This window comes from Sphaeramia orbicularis, chromosome 4, assembly GCF_902148855.1.
Source record: "Sphaeramia orbicularis chromosome 4, fSphaOr1.1, whole genome shotgun sequence".
Taxonomy (NCBI): Eukaryota; Metazoa; Chordata; class Actinopteri; order Kurtiformes; family Apogonidae; genus Sphaeramia; species Sphaeramia orbicularis.
In genome coordinates this window covers 14,284,954-14,299,026 of record NC_043960.1, presented here as the reverse complement: position 1 = coordinate 14,299,026, position 14,073 = coordinate 14,284,954, and the positions used below count along the sequence as shown (strand labels likewise).

Sequence of the window (14,073 nt, the reverse complement as noted above, 5' to 3'; positions counted from 1 at the left end):
TAATGCCTTAGCGTTTTATCAATTTATTTTTAAAAAAAATATATATATATATATTTTAATTCCTTTATTTTCAGCCCTTCTCTTACAATCTCAGTTTCTCACAATTTATTCAGCATTATAATGAAAATGAATCGCTCCATTTATGTGAATTTTAATTTAAGACATCAGTTAAAGTTAGTGAATTTCTACACATCCGACTTTTTTGTAATAAATATCGTTTTAAAAAGAATGTCACCCCATGTAAGTATTTCCTCTTAAATATCTTCATAAGCCTGAAATAGTCAATATGCACTTTGCTTTGGCTCATATGTTGCAGCCTCAGAGTGCGTGTGTGCGTGTGTGTCGGGGCTGAGGAGTCCCCGCCCCTTTATGCTAATTAAGGTCTCCCATTGGTGCATCAGGGGAGCAGGCCCGCTCTGATTGGTCAGGTCGAAGCCATTTATTCGCTGACAGCCCCGTCACATGAATGGTTGTCTATTAACTTGTTCAAAAACTATCTGGAGTTGTCAAGGCTCAGGCGGACAGAGGCGAAAAAGTACAGTTTGTTGATGCTTTTTAGGAGAAGCGACGGGAGAAGTTTTGTGGACACAACATAGCAAGGGGACCTATTGGGAGAAGACTGTCTCACACACACGCACACACACACACTCACGGACAGGGAGAGAGAGAGAGTGAGAGTGTGTGGAGACGCGGCCGGTGCTTGTTGTTTTTTGTCCAGAGAAAAAAGTTGCTGGAGAAAAAAAAAAAAAAAAAAAAGCAGCGACAGGTAACTTTTAGGAGCTGCAGCCCGACGCGCCTGTTCACTGTCCTGGCTGGTGGAGTTAGTCTGTGTTTTTCTTCTGTTCGGGAGCTCAACACTAAAGCTGTTCCTGATGTATAACATGATGGAGACTGAACTGAAGCCCCCAGCTCCCCAGACCAACACGGGGGGCACGGGCAACACGAACACGTCCGGCACTGGCACCAACCAGAAAAACAGTCCGGAGCGGGTTAAGAGACCCATGAACGCGTTCATGGTGTGGTCCAGGGGCCAGAGGAGGAAGATGGCGCAAGAAAACCCCAAAATGCACAACTCGGAGATAAGCAAGAGACTGGGCGCAGAGTGGAAACTTCTGTCGGAGAGCGAGAAGAGACCTTTCATCGACGAAGCCAAGAGGCTGCGGGCCCTGCACATGAAGGAGCATCCGGATTACAAATACCGGCCCCGGAGGAAAACCAAGACCCTCATGAAGAAGGACAAGTACACCCTCCCCGGCGGGCTCCTGGCTCCGGGAGGAAACGGGATGGGGACCGGGGTCGGTGTGGGAGTCGGGGCCGGGCTGGGCGGTGGAGTGAACCAGCGGATGGACAGCTATGCGGCGCACATGAACGGCTGGACCAACGGGGGATACGGGATGATGCAGGACCAGCTGAGCTACCAGCACCCGGGGCTGAACGCGCACAACCCGGGTCAGATGCAGTCCATGCACCGCTACGACATGAGCGCACTGCAGTACAACACCATGACCAGTTCCCAGAGCTACATGAACGGCTCCCCGACATACTCCATGTCCTACTCCCAGCAGACCACACCGGGAATGACCGCCTTGGGCTCCATGGGGCCCTCGTCGGTGGTAAAGTCCGAGTCCAGCAGCTCTAGTCCGCCTGTCGTCACCTCGTCGTCCCACCGGGGCGCACCGGGCTGCCAAAGCGGAGATCTGAGGGACATGATCAGCATGTACCTGCCCGGGGCGGAGGTCAGCGAGCAGAGCGCCCAGACCAGGCTACACATGTCCGGGCACTACCAGAGCACCGTGCCCGGGACGACGATCAACGGCACGCTGCCCTTAACACACATGTAAGAGACACAAAAAGCAGAAAAGAGAAAGAGAGAGAGGGAAAAAAAGAACTTTTATAAGAGAAAAATGTGGACTACTTAACGTTGGACTATTTTTGTACAGAAAATTTCAGGGTGGGAAAAGTTGTATAGAAGTCTCCAGGAAAAGGACACACGACTCTTTTTTTTTTTTTTCTTTCATTTTATTCTAAGGAAGCTCTAGAAACGGTAGGAGATCCCGTCTTCGCTGGTGGATGAAGTTTGGATGAAGACTAGAAAGTGGGAGTCGCAATCAAATGTTTTATTATTGCAATCACCTTTTGTACAGTATTTATCAAAGAAACACTACAATCAGATGAAATTGTTTGTTAAACTGCAAGAGGTTGAATTTTTCTTTTTTTATATATATATAAATATATATTAAGCAACGCCAGTTCTGCAGAAAATAATTAAAAAGTGAAAATGAGAACTGGAATTAAGTGGGGGCGATCAGTTATGCTCCTTTTTATTACTGCAAACATTGGAAAGAAAAGGGACAAAAACGAAGCAGGTAATACTGTTTTTTTGGGGTTGTTGTTTTTTTTTTTTTTTTTTTTTTTTGTTCATTTAAGGTCAAATATTACTAAACATTTTAATTTCGTAAAAAAAACTATGAAAGACGCTTTTTTTCTCTCATACAGCTTAAATATAGGTTGTTAATTTATATTTCCGTCTCCCACTTTTCATATGTTAGAGGTATGACGCTTGTGCTCTTTATTTTCTAATTGATTTGTACAATTTCTGTATATTTACTGTGATATTTTAAGTTTTTATTTCAAAATTCATTCCCGTAGTTGTATTTTAAAAATTGTGGCCTGTACGCAGAAGCCAACCACTCCATGTATATATACCGGAACTAATACCATCCTTATAACAGTTACAATTTCAGCTGAGTATATTTTTTTTCAATATGCAGTTTGAAATGAATAAATTTTGGAAATTTGGATACTTGAAATTGTATGAGTTTTGATTTTATTTCTCATATGTGTGTAGAAAATCATCACATGTTGAGTTGTCATGTGTCTGTGGAACCTTGTGCGTCTTTTTTTGTGATTATCATTTAATCATTTTCACATTTATTAATAGGATCCTTAACGTTTTTAAGGGGAATATACCGTGTCGTGGTTAATCACGTTTCTGTTTTCTAGTGTCTGCATGCGGATGGCCCCTTCCAGACAAAGTTTGTTGCCAGTTTCCTCTAAAGGGGAAGATTTTTCCACCAAAATGCGCAAGATTTCCAGGTATAGACATGTCATTTCTCCTCTTTTATAAAATAATTCACAAACATCAGCATTCCTGTTGAGTTCCAATTCACACTTTGAATATATCCATAATCTCATTGTGGGTTGTATATTATATTAAAGTGTTTTTAGGGCATATGTGGGGCTTCTTTGAATGGAACAGACACATAAATCTAATATATTAGCCTAATTCACGGTTATTTGTGTATCTCGAGCTGACAGGAGAATTTATGTCAGTGTTGGATTTTATTTTAATGACACTTGACTGTGACAGAAGTATATCTTGATTTTTTTTTATGAGTATTTACATGAGTTTAATCTTATAAACCCAGGCCTTGTCTCATGCTGTAATTTCCCTTTTGTTAATTGATCAAACTGGGTGTGTTTTTTATTCTATTTCTTTACTATTTGGACGCATGGATCATCAGCCTTGCATGTCTAAATTGAAGGATTTTTTTTTTTTTAATTTAAATCCCCCTCCTCTGTAGCTCCATAAGACTCTCGGCCATTTTAATTTAATGTTTAATCAAACGAGCCCTGCTGTTTCCCGTTAACCCCGGTTCTCACGGTTCAAGCTCTCCGGTGACTCCACCATCAACCATGAAGCATCAACCCCCACCCCCACCCCCACCCCCCCGGAAAAAGATACGGCACCGCGGGTCCAAATCCAAAATGTGTCCATGCGTCATTGTGCCATGACAGGCCCTAACTCTTTCCCTATAATAATAATAATAATGATAATAATAATAATAATAATAATAATAATAATAATAATAATGAGAGCTCGTTTTGCATTTAACTGACGGTTGTAAATCTGGGGGGAGTGTGCGCATGTGTGTGTAAGTGTGTGTCAGGCTGGGAGTGGATGTATGCGTAAAAGTGTGTGTGCGTGTGTGCGCGCGCCGTGGTAGATTAGGGCCGTTGTGTCTTGCAGGGCCATGTGTCCCGGGGGATCGGAGCTCACATTAACCGGCAGATGAATATTTGAAGAGGCCCTTCGGTATTTATCCGTCCACTCCTCTCCCTCTCTCTCTCTCTCTCTCTCTCTCTTTCTCTCTCTCTCTCTCTCTCCCTCTCTCTCTTTCGTGTCTTTCTCTCTCTCAGTCGGACCTTCAAGAGGTCAAGGGATCGTTGGTTTCCCCATTAATTATTGATCCCAGCAGCTGAATTGCTTGTAATAGCCGTGAACACCGGTGATAAACAAATTGTTTTTAAAAGGTCGGACGTGTGGGCGTATGAAAGTCTACTTTTTTTTTTTTTTTTTCATGAAAAGCACCAGCTCAGTGTAGGCCCCGAGGCCCCGAGAAATTATTATTTTTTATCCGTCTGAACGCTGCACCTTTGATGTGATGTAAAAGCTTTGCTGAATTGATGCAGAGAAACACTTGAGAAAAGATGCATTGATGATGAACTTCCACTGGAATATCACTCCATCTTATTTGCAACGGCTGTAAAGGCCCGGGATGCTTTTAGAAGTGAAATGTAGCCAGTATATGAATATAATACGACAATATGCATTCGGTTTTTTGTGCAAGAAGAAGAGGCTTCAACATTCTGTGCAAAACCAGAGCAGTGTGTGTGTGTGTGTGTGTGTGTGTGTGTGTGTGTGTGTGTGTGTTTGCTGGTTGTTTCTTTCCAAAACTAAAAAGCAGTCTTTGTAAGTGAATCTTTCTTTTTTTTTTTTTTTTTTTTCTCATGTGAGGAAAAGGCCAAGTAAACTAGGACACGATAAATATTCGCTCTGGAAACACTGATATCGTCCTATCGCGCTAGAAAAATATTAGCCCGCATTTAGCCCTGAGCTTTCCAAAATGTGATTTAATCTGAGTGGCCTTAAACTCACAGGCGCTACTGTTCAAACACTGGAGGAGAAGGCGGTGATGCAGGGATTCAAGAGGAGAACATGGAGATAATGCATGAAGAGGGAGGACACAGACACTTTGAACTCTTATTAATTGGGAATAATAATAATTTTTTTATATATTTTTTTTAAATGGTGCGTTCAGGTGCGTTTATAAAAGTTAGGTCAATTAGAAAACAGGATGGGAAATAAAAGTTAAAGCCGAGATTCAGTAGCTGTGTTTTGTGACACAGGTAGGAGGCCCGTGAAGGTGTCATCCATCCATCCATCCATCCATCCGCCCTTCTGTTGCTCGCGTGCAGAGTGTGACTGTAGGATATTTGGACTGCAACAGGTGGTAAGCGCGCGCCTCTGCTTTTTTGCCCACGGTTAAAAAACCTCCCAGATGTTATCTATGATAACCTGGTGTGCGTGTGTGCGCGTGCGTGTAGGGCTCGGCCATTCTGTCTGTCAACTGTCTTTTTATCACAGCATCCAAGTGTTGCAAACATCCCATTTTGATATTATTTCAGGCGATCACGTGTATTTTTTCCCCCTTCTAAAACCTGCATCATTTTTACATTTTTTAATTTAACCAACGAAAAGACGCGTTTAATAAGAACAAACATATACAATAATTACATAAATAGGCTTAAACACTTAACTTTGAATAATAATAATAATAATAATAATAATAATAATAATAATAATACCACCAGTGCAGACAGAATTAGGTGTGTCCATACACACCAGATGCTTGTAAATCCTCTGTTTGTTGTTGAGATTATATGATTTTTAAAATTAGGTCAAATGACCCCACTGACAACACTCACACGCACACGTAAACAAAACGAGCTTAGTGGCCAGTAATCCCACGAGAGCCACTTTCCTTTTTCACCACGATGCAGATAATAAGGAGGAGTGGGGTGACTGTGGGTGACGTCACGTACACGCGATCCACGGGTCCTTATATGTGTGCGTTTCCACCGTTAGTTTGGGTAGTGGCCTCCAAAGTCCATATAAAAACCAATCAAAGCTTAAAAATGTCCAAAAGTAGAATATATGTTATCATGTTTTGTTTTGTTTTTTTAGAATAATTAATTCTCGATTTTCATTCTGCTTAGGTTTTTCGTTTTATTCTAGACGCCATCATTAGTCTATATTCTCACCCTAATTTTCCTCCTGGTAAATAAAAGACGGTCATTCATATTTTTCAAAGCAATTTGTGTGACTCTGAGTCAAGAAACAAAAATACTGCAGGGTGTTTTTCAGTAGTTTTTCCACTAATGTTATGCGTAATTTTTGTCCTCAAATTGGAGCGTTAAGCCCCATTAAATACACACTCATTAAAGTGACTTCCTCGACTGGTTTGGAATAAATAGAAAATGTATTGTGATGTTTTCTGCAGCCCAGAAGTTTTTTTTTTTTTTTTTTTAGGCTGCCAGACGTCCCTGCCTTCATCACTGGGAAAGACTGCAAGAATAGTTGAATAGCAAAACTGTCAGAGCAGAGAGCTGTCGTGTGTGTGTGTGTGTGTGTGTGTGTGTGTGTGTGTGTGTGTGTGTGTGTGTGTGTGTGTGTGTGTGTGTGTGTGTGTGAGTGTACGTGGAGCGTAGACGGACTGAATGGCAGCCAGTAGCCTGCTGATCTAGCGCAGGTGCAGGGAAGGGAAGCGGGCGGTGTGTGAGTGGAGGGGGTTCTCTCACACACACATACACACACACATACACACGCGCACGCACGCACACACACACACACACACATACTCGGTTCCATTGAATAGGACCACACACTGACACAGACCAGCATGCCATCAGCCTCGCGCTGCTCTCGGCCTGCATTCTCAGAGGCTCGAGGCCTCTCCGACACCCCCACCCTTCCTCCCCACCCTCCACCCTCCTCCTCCTCCTGCGCACCCATCCTTGCCCACCACGTCACCAGCGGCTGGAGCTCCGTTTATCATTTCTGCTCATTGATGCTGACAGCTTTATAGAGCTCCATCATTAGAGGAATGCACAGTTTGCAGCGGATCACCACTCTGAGTCCAGTTTTAGTCACTCTTTTGTTTTTAATGTTACCACAGAAGGGGGGTAGAGACCCACTGGAGACGGTCTACATACACCCAAATACTGCGAAGTTTGGACTCAGTGGCGCTTATTCACTGCGCGTCCCAGAACACTATTTATTCATGCGTAAAAGTAAAGGTTTCGCGTGCGAAGTGAATGGCTTTCCATGACAATAGTCGACAGTATACTGCCACCCTACTTAGTCAGAGCATCAACTACTACATTAACATGTCAATACAGTTTCATTACCGGCGCCATGGAGGTTGTGTCTGCACCGATTTTCATGAAACTAGTTGGAAGGTTTGGGCACGAATCAACTCACTGATATCCAAAACTGTGATGATGATGATGATTATTATTATTATTATTATTATTATTATTATTATTATTATTATTATTATTGTTGTTGTTGATTTGTGTTGTTTAGTGCTCTTATTTGACATTACAGGACTATTGTGAGGCCTTGGAAAATAGAAACTCAATGCAAGGCCCTGAACTCATCATGCCATCATGCACCAAATCACAGGATGATATATGATAGTGAATAGTCTGACACGGTGCACTCTTACTTCTGATGTAAATATGTTTATAGTCTGTAAATTATTGGTTTTTTATATATTGTTTTAAGGCTACATGCGTAATTTCTTTGTTCTGGATTTTATCCTGTTGGTGCTTTAACCATCTCCATTGTGGGATCCATAAAGTGTCAACTTATTTTAACCAAAAGGGCCCTCTCATACCTCCGCCAAGGCCCGAAGTCCTGTTATTTCGCAATGTCAGTGGGAAAAAAATCATTAGGATCCGCCCCCTTTTTTGGGATATATTTCAAGATTTTAATGGTTTGTTCGTGGTCCATGTGTTTAAAAAAATCTCGAATACCAGTGCATTAAAAAAATCATATGCAAAAAATCACAACAAAAAGTTAATAATAATAATAATAATAATAATAATAATAATAATAATAATAATAAGGTAATAAACAAGGTGGAGATCTGTTGGTGGATATTGATATTTAGTTACAGTGAAAATCTGATTTATCTGGCTGAGTTGTTACTCTTCAGATAACACATGCTTATTTTATATTTGCAAAGATTAGTATAGGCCTGGAGAAAGTGCAAGCAAGGGAGGGGAGAAAAGAGAGACAGAGGGATGGAGGGGGATTCTTTGAAAAGCACAACAATATAAGGCCTGTTGTACTGTAGCCTGCCAGGGAAATCCTGCTGCTCTGCGCTTAAACTGATCTGGGTCCTGCTATTTAAAAAAAAGAAAGAAAAAAAGAAGTTCCCTCATAAATCAGTTGAGCTCATTCTGAAAAGCTGCTATAGTCACCATTTCTAGTAATATCATTACTCTGAGTTCTTATTGAATTAACGACTTCATAACCTCGATTCTGATTTTAATCTCACATGCAAACGCATAAAAAAATGAAAAAAATCACATTACTTGCTAAATAAATAAAGTCATGTATATTTACTTAAAGCTTTAAAGGCCATTCAATGATTTTCTTAGGATCTGGTTTATTTATTTTACATGCAAATCATTTCATTTTCAGATGATTTTTTTTCCCCTATAGTCCAAATATAAAACTGTAACTGTTAATATGTACATTGTCTTAAATCTAATTCGAGTTAATACAGTCATAATGACAGTATAACGGCTCGCTAATTGGCCTTTTTTTCTTCACAACAATGCGACCAGATCAGCATCTCTTTATTATTTAATAACGTCAAACGCTTGGCTGGCTGTGCTGGCTGCTGAGCCTGCTGGCTGCTTTTTTGGGGGAAGAGGACAATGCAGCTCAAATTCAGGAGATTCACTCACGAGCTATATGGTCAGTGAAAAAAAAAAAAATACAGAGCGAGGAAAAGGACACAGGCTTTTTAGCAGTTGCCAGAAATGTGGACAGATTGGGTGTGAAAAGACACCGAGGGCCCCATTTGAGCTGGAAACAGACGCTCCTGAAATGAAATCAAATAAAGGCAGATCTCTTATATTTTCGTGGTTTCCTGATTTATTTTTTTATTATTATTATTTATTTATTTATTTTCTCGATATTTTCACGCTCTTTAGCTCATTCCTACTGCATGAAGCAACAGGTGACCGTGAAGGACCGGCCCACGCAGCTACAAGTGAAAGTGTCTGCACACACGCATGGTCTCCTGGGCTTTTGTTGTCCGGATATTTGGAGACGGTGTTTACTGATGTTCCTCCTCGGGCTTAGGGAAGAGGAAGGGAGGTGTGTGTATGTGGGGGTGGGGGTGGGGATACAGAAGTAGATCGGATTTTTTTTTTTAGCAAGACAGAAAGGGAATTTAAAAGGGGAAAAAAGGCTGTTTTTGGCTGAAATTAGTTCCGTGCGTAAAGTTCAAATGTCTTTATCCGATTGTTTTTAGACTTTTGAAGGAGCAATATCTGTAAGTATAAAAGCTGAAACCATGGAAGAGGAGGAGAAGGAGGGGGAGCAGAGAAAGAGGAGTGGGCCGTATTCTGAAACGCAGAATAGGCGATCACTTCTCACCTTAAACGCGTAATTGCGCAAATGCGTAAATTTCGATCCAAATGGCTGATGTGTGACTGGCTGCTTTGATTTTCTGCGTCCTCACTTAATGCTGACTTTGATCCTTTTCAGTGGAAAAAGTCATGTGTGGTTGTTATATGTGTATGGAAAGTTATGGCACCCTTTTGGATATAAAATGTTGATATAAAATGGTGCGTAAAGGGTTTTTGAAGCTGAAATGTGTGATGGCTCGGCTGAGTTGGAGGCTGTTTGTAGGCATTCAGAGATTCCTTGATAGAGAAGGCTGTTGAGCTGATGGGACTGAATCATCATTAACAAGCCAACAGACACAGGAACCCCCCCTCCTCTGGTCTCATTTCCCAGCATAGACACTAACCTCTTTCACTCTGTCATCAGCCTGACCCCCACCACCACCACCACCACCACCCCTCTCGCTCTCTCTCTCTCTCTCTCTCTCTCTCTCTCTCTCGCTCTCCATCCACCGACTCCACCACACAACAGCACAGTCCATTGTTCCCGGCCCACCCTCCCCTCTCCCTGGCCCCCCGACCCAACTGTTGACCAACAACTCCACTCGCACATTAAACGGGGAGGGGGTTGTCCTATTTTAGAATATGACACATTCAGAATTGTTGAGGGGAAAAAAGGGAAGGGGGGTAAAAACTGGGCCTGGACAATCTGATGTGTGGCTTGCAGCATTTTGCGTAAACACTTGGAAGAAAAAAAAAGGTCAAAATGGAATGAAATAGAACTCATTACGCACGAAAATCGGTCATTTTTGCGTCATTTTATGCGTAATTTAAGCGTTTTCTGACTTGAGCCTGTCACATTGTGCAGCAGCAGGATGTGCACACAGCTACAGTTTATTCGTTTGTGCTGCGTGTGTTGCTTTTCAGAATAAGCTTTAGAAATAGTGCAAAAGAGGGGGAAGGGGGGGGGGGGCTCAACCCGCGTGCCTTTTTAGCCCTCGGGGACTTGCGCGAGGCTTCTGAATGGATGGTGGCAAATTTGCATGTGTGTATATGTGCGTTTGTGTCTTTAACAACCATCCAAGTTTAATGGTTTTATCAAAGTTTCACAGCAAGTGTCACATTACTTGAAAAGTTGTTGCACATTCATAATGAACAGTGGGAAATGAAATGTACACTGGGGACAACTGATGATTTCAGATTTACACACATCATTGGAGGAAGTTGGTGAAATACATGTTTGTTTTGTTAACCCATAAAGACCCAGGGCTACTGTTGTGGCAGTTTCCAAATGAATTTTTCTCGATTGAACTTTTCTTGAGTGATTTATCACCATATATTTCAATACTATCCTCTGTATTTTGTGGGGGGGGGGGGTTTCAGTGAAAATCATGCATTTTCCTATATTTAATTCAGTGATCATGTAGATGTTCATTAAAGCTCAGATTAAAGTTGAGGATTATTTTATGAGAAACAGAGAAAACTGAAAAAAGAGTGACTATTTTGGCAAAGATATCAATAACTGAACATAAAAACTAGTGTTTCCAATCATTTTCATTTATCAAATTCTATTGGTTTTACTTTGTTTTGTTAACCCATAAAGACCCCGGACTACTGTTGTGGCTGTTTCCAAATGAATTTTTCTCAGTTGAACTTTTCTTGAGTGATTTATCACCATATATTTCAATATTATCCTCTGTATTTTGTGTTTTCATCAGTGAAAATCATGCATTTTTCTACATCTGATTCACTGATCATGTAGATGTTCATTAAAACTCAGATTAAAGGTGAGGATTATTTGACGAGAAACAGAGAAAACTGAAGGTAAAAGTGACTTTTTTTAAGCAAAAATATCAATAACTGAACATAAAAGCTAGTGTTTACAATCATTTTCATTTATCAAATTCTATTGGTTTTACTTTGTTTTGTTAACCCATAAAGACCCCGGACTACTATTGTGGCCGTTTCCAAATGAATTTTTCTCAGTTGAACTTTTCTTGAGTGATTTATTACCATATATTTCAATATTATCCTCTGTATTTTGTGTTTTCATCAGTGAAAATCATGCATTTTCCTACATCTGATTCACTGATCATGTAGATGTTCATTAAAGCTCAGATTAAAGGTGAGGATTGTTTTATCAGAAACAGAGAAAACTGAAGAAAAAAGTTACTTTTTATTTTAGCAAAGATATCAATAACTGAACAAAAAACTAGTGTTTCCGATCATTTTCATTTATCAAATTCCATTGGTTTTACTTTGTTTTGTTAACCCATAAAGCCCCAGGGCTACTGTTGTGGCAGTTTCCAAATGAATTTTTCTCTCTGTTGAACTTTTCTTAAGTGATTTATCACCATATATTTCAATATTATCCTCTGTATTTTGTGTTTTTTCCATGAAAATCGGGTATTTTCCAACATTTCTTTATTAATCATGTAGATGGTCATAATAGCTCAGATTAAAGTTGAGGGTTATTATATCAGAAACAGAGAAAACTGAAGAAAAAGTGACTTTTTCAGCAAAAGAAGTGTGTCCATCCACTGTCACTGATCCAACTCCATGGGTTTTACTGGTGAATCAATGTTGTAGAAGATGATGCTGTTTCCACGGTAACTATGCAGCGTCTGAAGGTCCAAATTATTCATATCTGATGATCATGAAAAGATGACAATCTATATTTCACACCAATTATTTACATGTATTGATAGAATTAGTGGATCAACAGGTATTAAATGGTTTTGATGTGTGGATATTTGGGTCTTTATGGGTTAAACACTCACAGGAGAAGGTGTTAATGTGCGTCGGCTAACATTGCAAGGTGTCACATACATATTGCAGTAGTAACATACACAACATAAGCACATTATAAGGCCTATGACGCATGTTGATCCATAAACTACCCATACATTTATATATAAAAGATAAGAAATCTAAGAACAACATCAATAATCATGTGTTGAAAAGATGATGACAGCCACAAAGCTGAAGCACAAGTGAATTGACATGAAGAGGATTTACATTTACACATGACATTAGTGTGCTGGTGTGTTTTAAGTAGACCCACAGGAGAAGGTGTTAATAGGACTTAAGGGTCGGCTAACGTTACAAGGTGTCACGGAGATCCTGTGGTTGTACAAAGGCTCCACATCAACATGATAGCACTCCGGGCTTCACACAAACACACAGGCTTTACATCCATATAGGCCAAGCTCATCCTTCAAGCACGTCCCACTTCTGTTTTCCCTCGCTCTGCGCTCACACAAGGTTCTCCTCTCCTCAAGAAGCAGCCCATCAGATAAAAGCATCCATCTAAATGTCAATTGGCAAATGTTTGTGTGTCACGCTGCCTCGGTACCAGACACATGCTGATGAATTTAGACCCTTCACTGCGGAGATACTGGCTGTTATAACAAATCAAGTTGACGCACACAACGTCACCCCAGATTACATTCCTCCATGTGGAAATGCCATATCTCTTTCAGCGGTGAATTATTCATCTGACCCATGAACCTCCACTGGTTTACTTACATTGTTTGTGCATATTGGCTAAATTAATCCCCATTTCCAGGAAATATTTTAGAAATTTAACAGTAAATCTCTGGGTATTTTTGGGTTATTGATAAAAATGGAGAGATTACAACCAGGCAACAACTGGATTGAGTCTATTCTTGGGCAGTTTTTACTACTTAATTCATGTCACTTTTGTGTGTTTGCTTTATTTTTTAGTCATTATTATTTTTTAGCCATGAAGACCCAGTGCTTTTTTATGTCATTTCCTAGATGATTTTTTTCTCTCTATGTGATTTATCACCATTTATTATAATATCATTCTCTGTATTTGGCATTTTTCACTGTAAATCATGTATTTTTTTTATTCAATTTCCTTTATTTTATTTAAATATTCATGAAAAGTCAGAGTAAATTCAATGTTATTATATCAAAACAGAAGAAAAAGTGACTTTTATGTAAGTTCCCAAATAATAATTTTTCTGTATTCAACCTTCCGTAGGTGATTTATCACCATTTATTATAACATCATCCTCTGTATTTTGCCTTTTTCACTGTAAATCTTGTATTTTCTTTGGTTTAATTTCCTATATTTTATTTAGTTATTCATGAAAACTCCGAGCAAATTCAATGTTTTTATATAAGAAACAGAGAAAACAGACAAAAAAGTGACTTTTTCATCAAATATACCAATAATTGAATGCAAAACCAAGTACAGTCGCTGAAAAAATTATTAGACCACCTTTGTTTTCTTCAACTTCTTGTTCATTTTAATGCCTGGTACAACTAAAGGTACATTTGTTTGGACAAGTATAATGATAACCAAAAAAAATAGCTAATAAGAGTTTAATTTCAGAGCTGATATCTATCCATTTTCCATGGTTTTCTTGATAATAGCCAAAATCACTTCATTTCTTACATTAATAGCTATGGCATTGTACTGCTAAAACAGTGCTTTTAGGCATTACATGTTTTCTTTTCTGTCTGTTTTAGTCACATGATACACACAGGAGTTAGTACTTGTTTGCATAACCATTGTTTTTGATTACTTTTGATGGTCTAATAATTTTTTCCACG

At 39.8% G+C, this 14,073-nt stretch overlaps 1 protein-coding gene and 1 long non-coding RNA gene across 3 annotated transcripts in view; both read left to right on the top strand.

Moving 5' to 3' along the window:
- The window catches only part of LOC115417873 (uncharacterized), a 173,411-nt gene that overhangs the window by 77,383 nt on the left and 81,955 nt on the right, over nt 1–14,073 (top strand). The window contains exon 3 of one of the 2 annotated variants that reach the window (XR_003935214.1): nt 3,004–3,096. The exons of the other annotated variant lie outside the window; for it this stretch is intronic. This is a non-coding gene — a long non-coding RNA (uncharacterized LOC115417873). The remainder of the gene's footprint in view (nt 1–3,003; nt 3,097–14,073) is intronic. 2 annotated transcript variants of the gene reach the window in all.
- sox2 (SRY-box transcription factor 2) lies at nt 340–2,810 on the top strand. Its single transcript, XM_030132054.1, has one exon. The coding sequence runs from the start codon at nt 873–875 to the stop codon at nt 1,839–1,841; it is 969 nt and encodes a 322-aa protein (XP_029987914.1). The 5' UTR covers nt 340–872; the 3' UTR covers nt 1,842–2,810.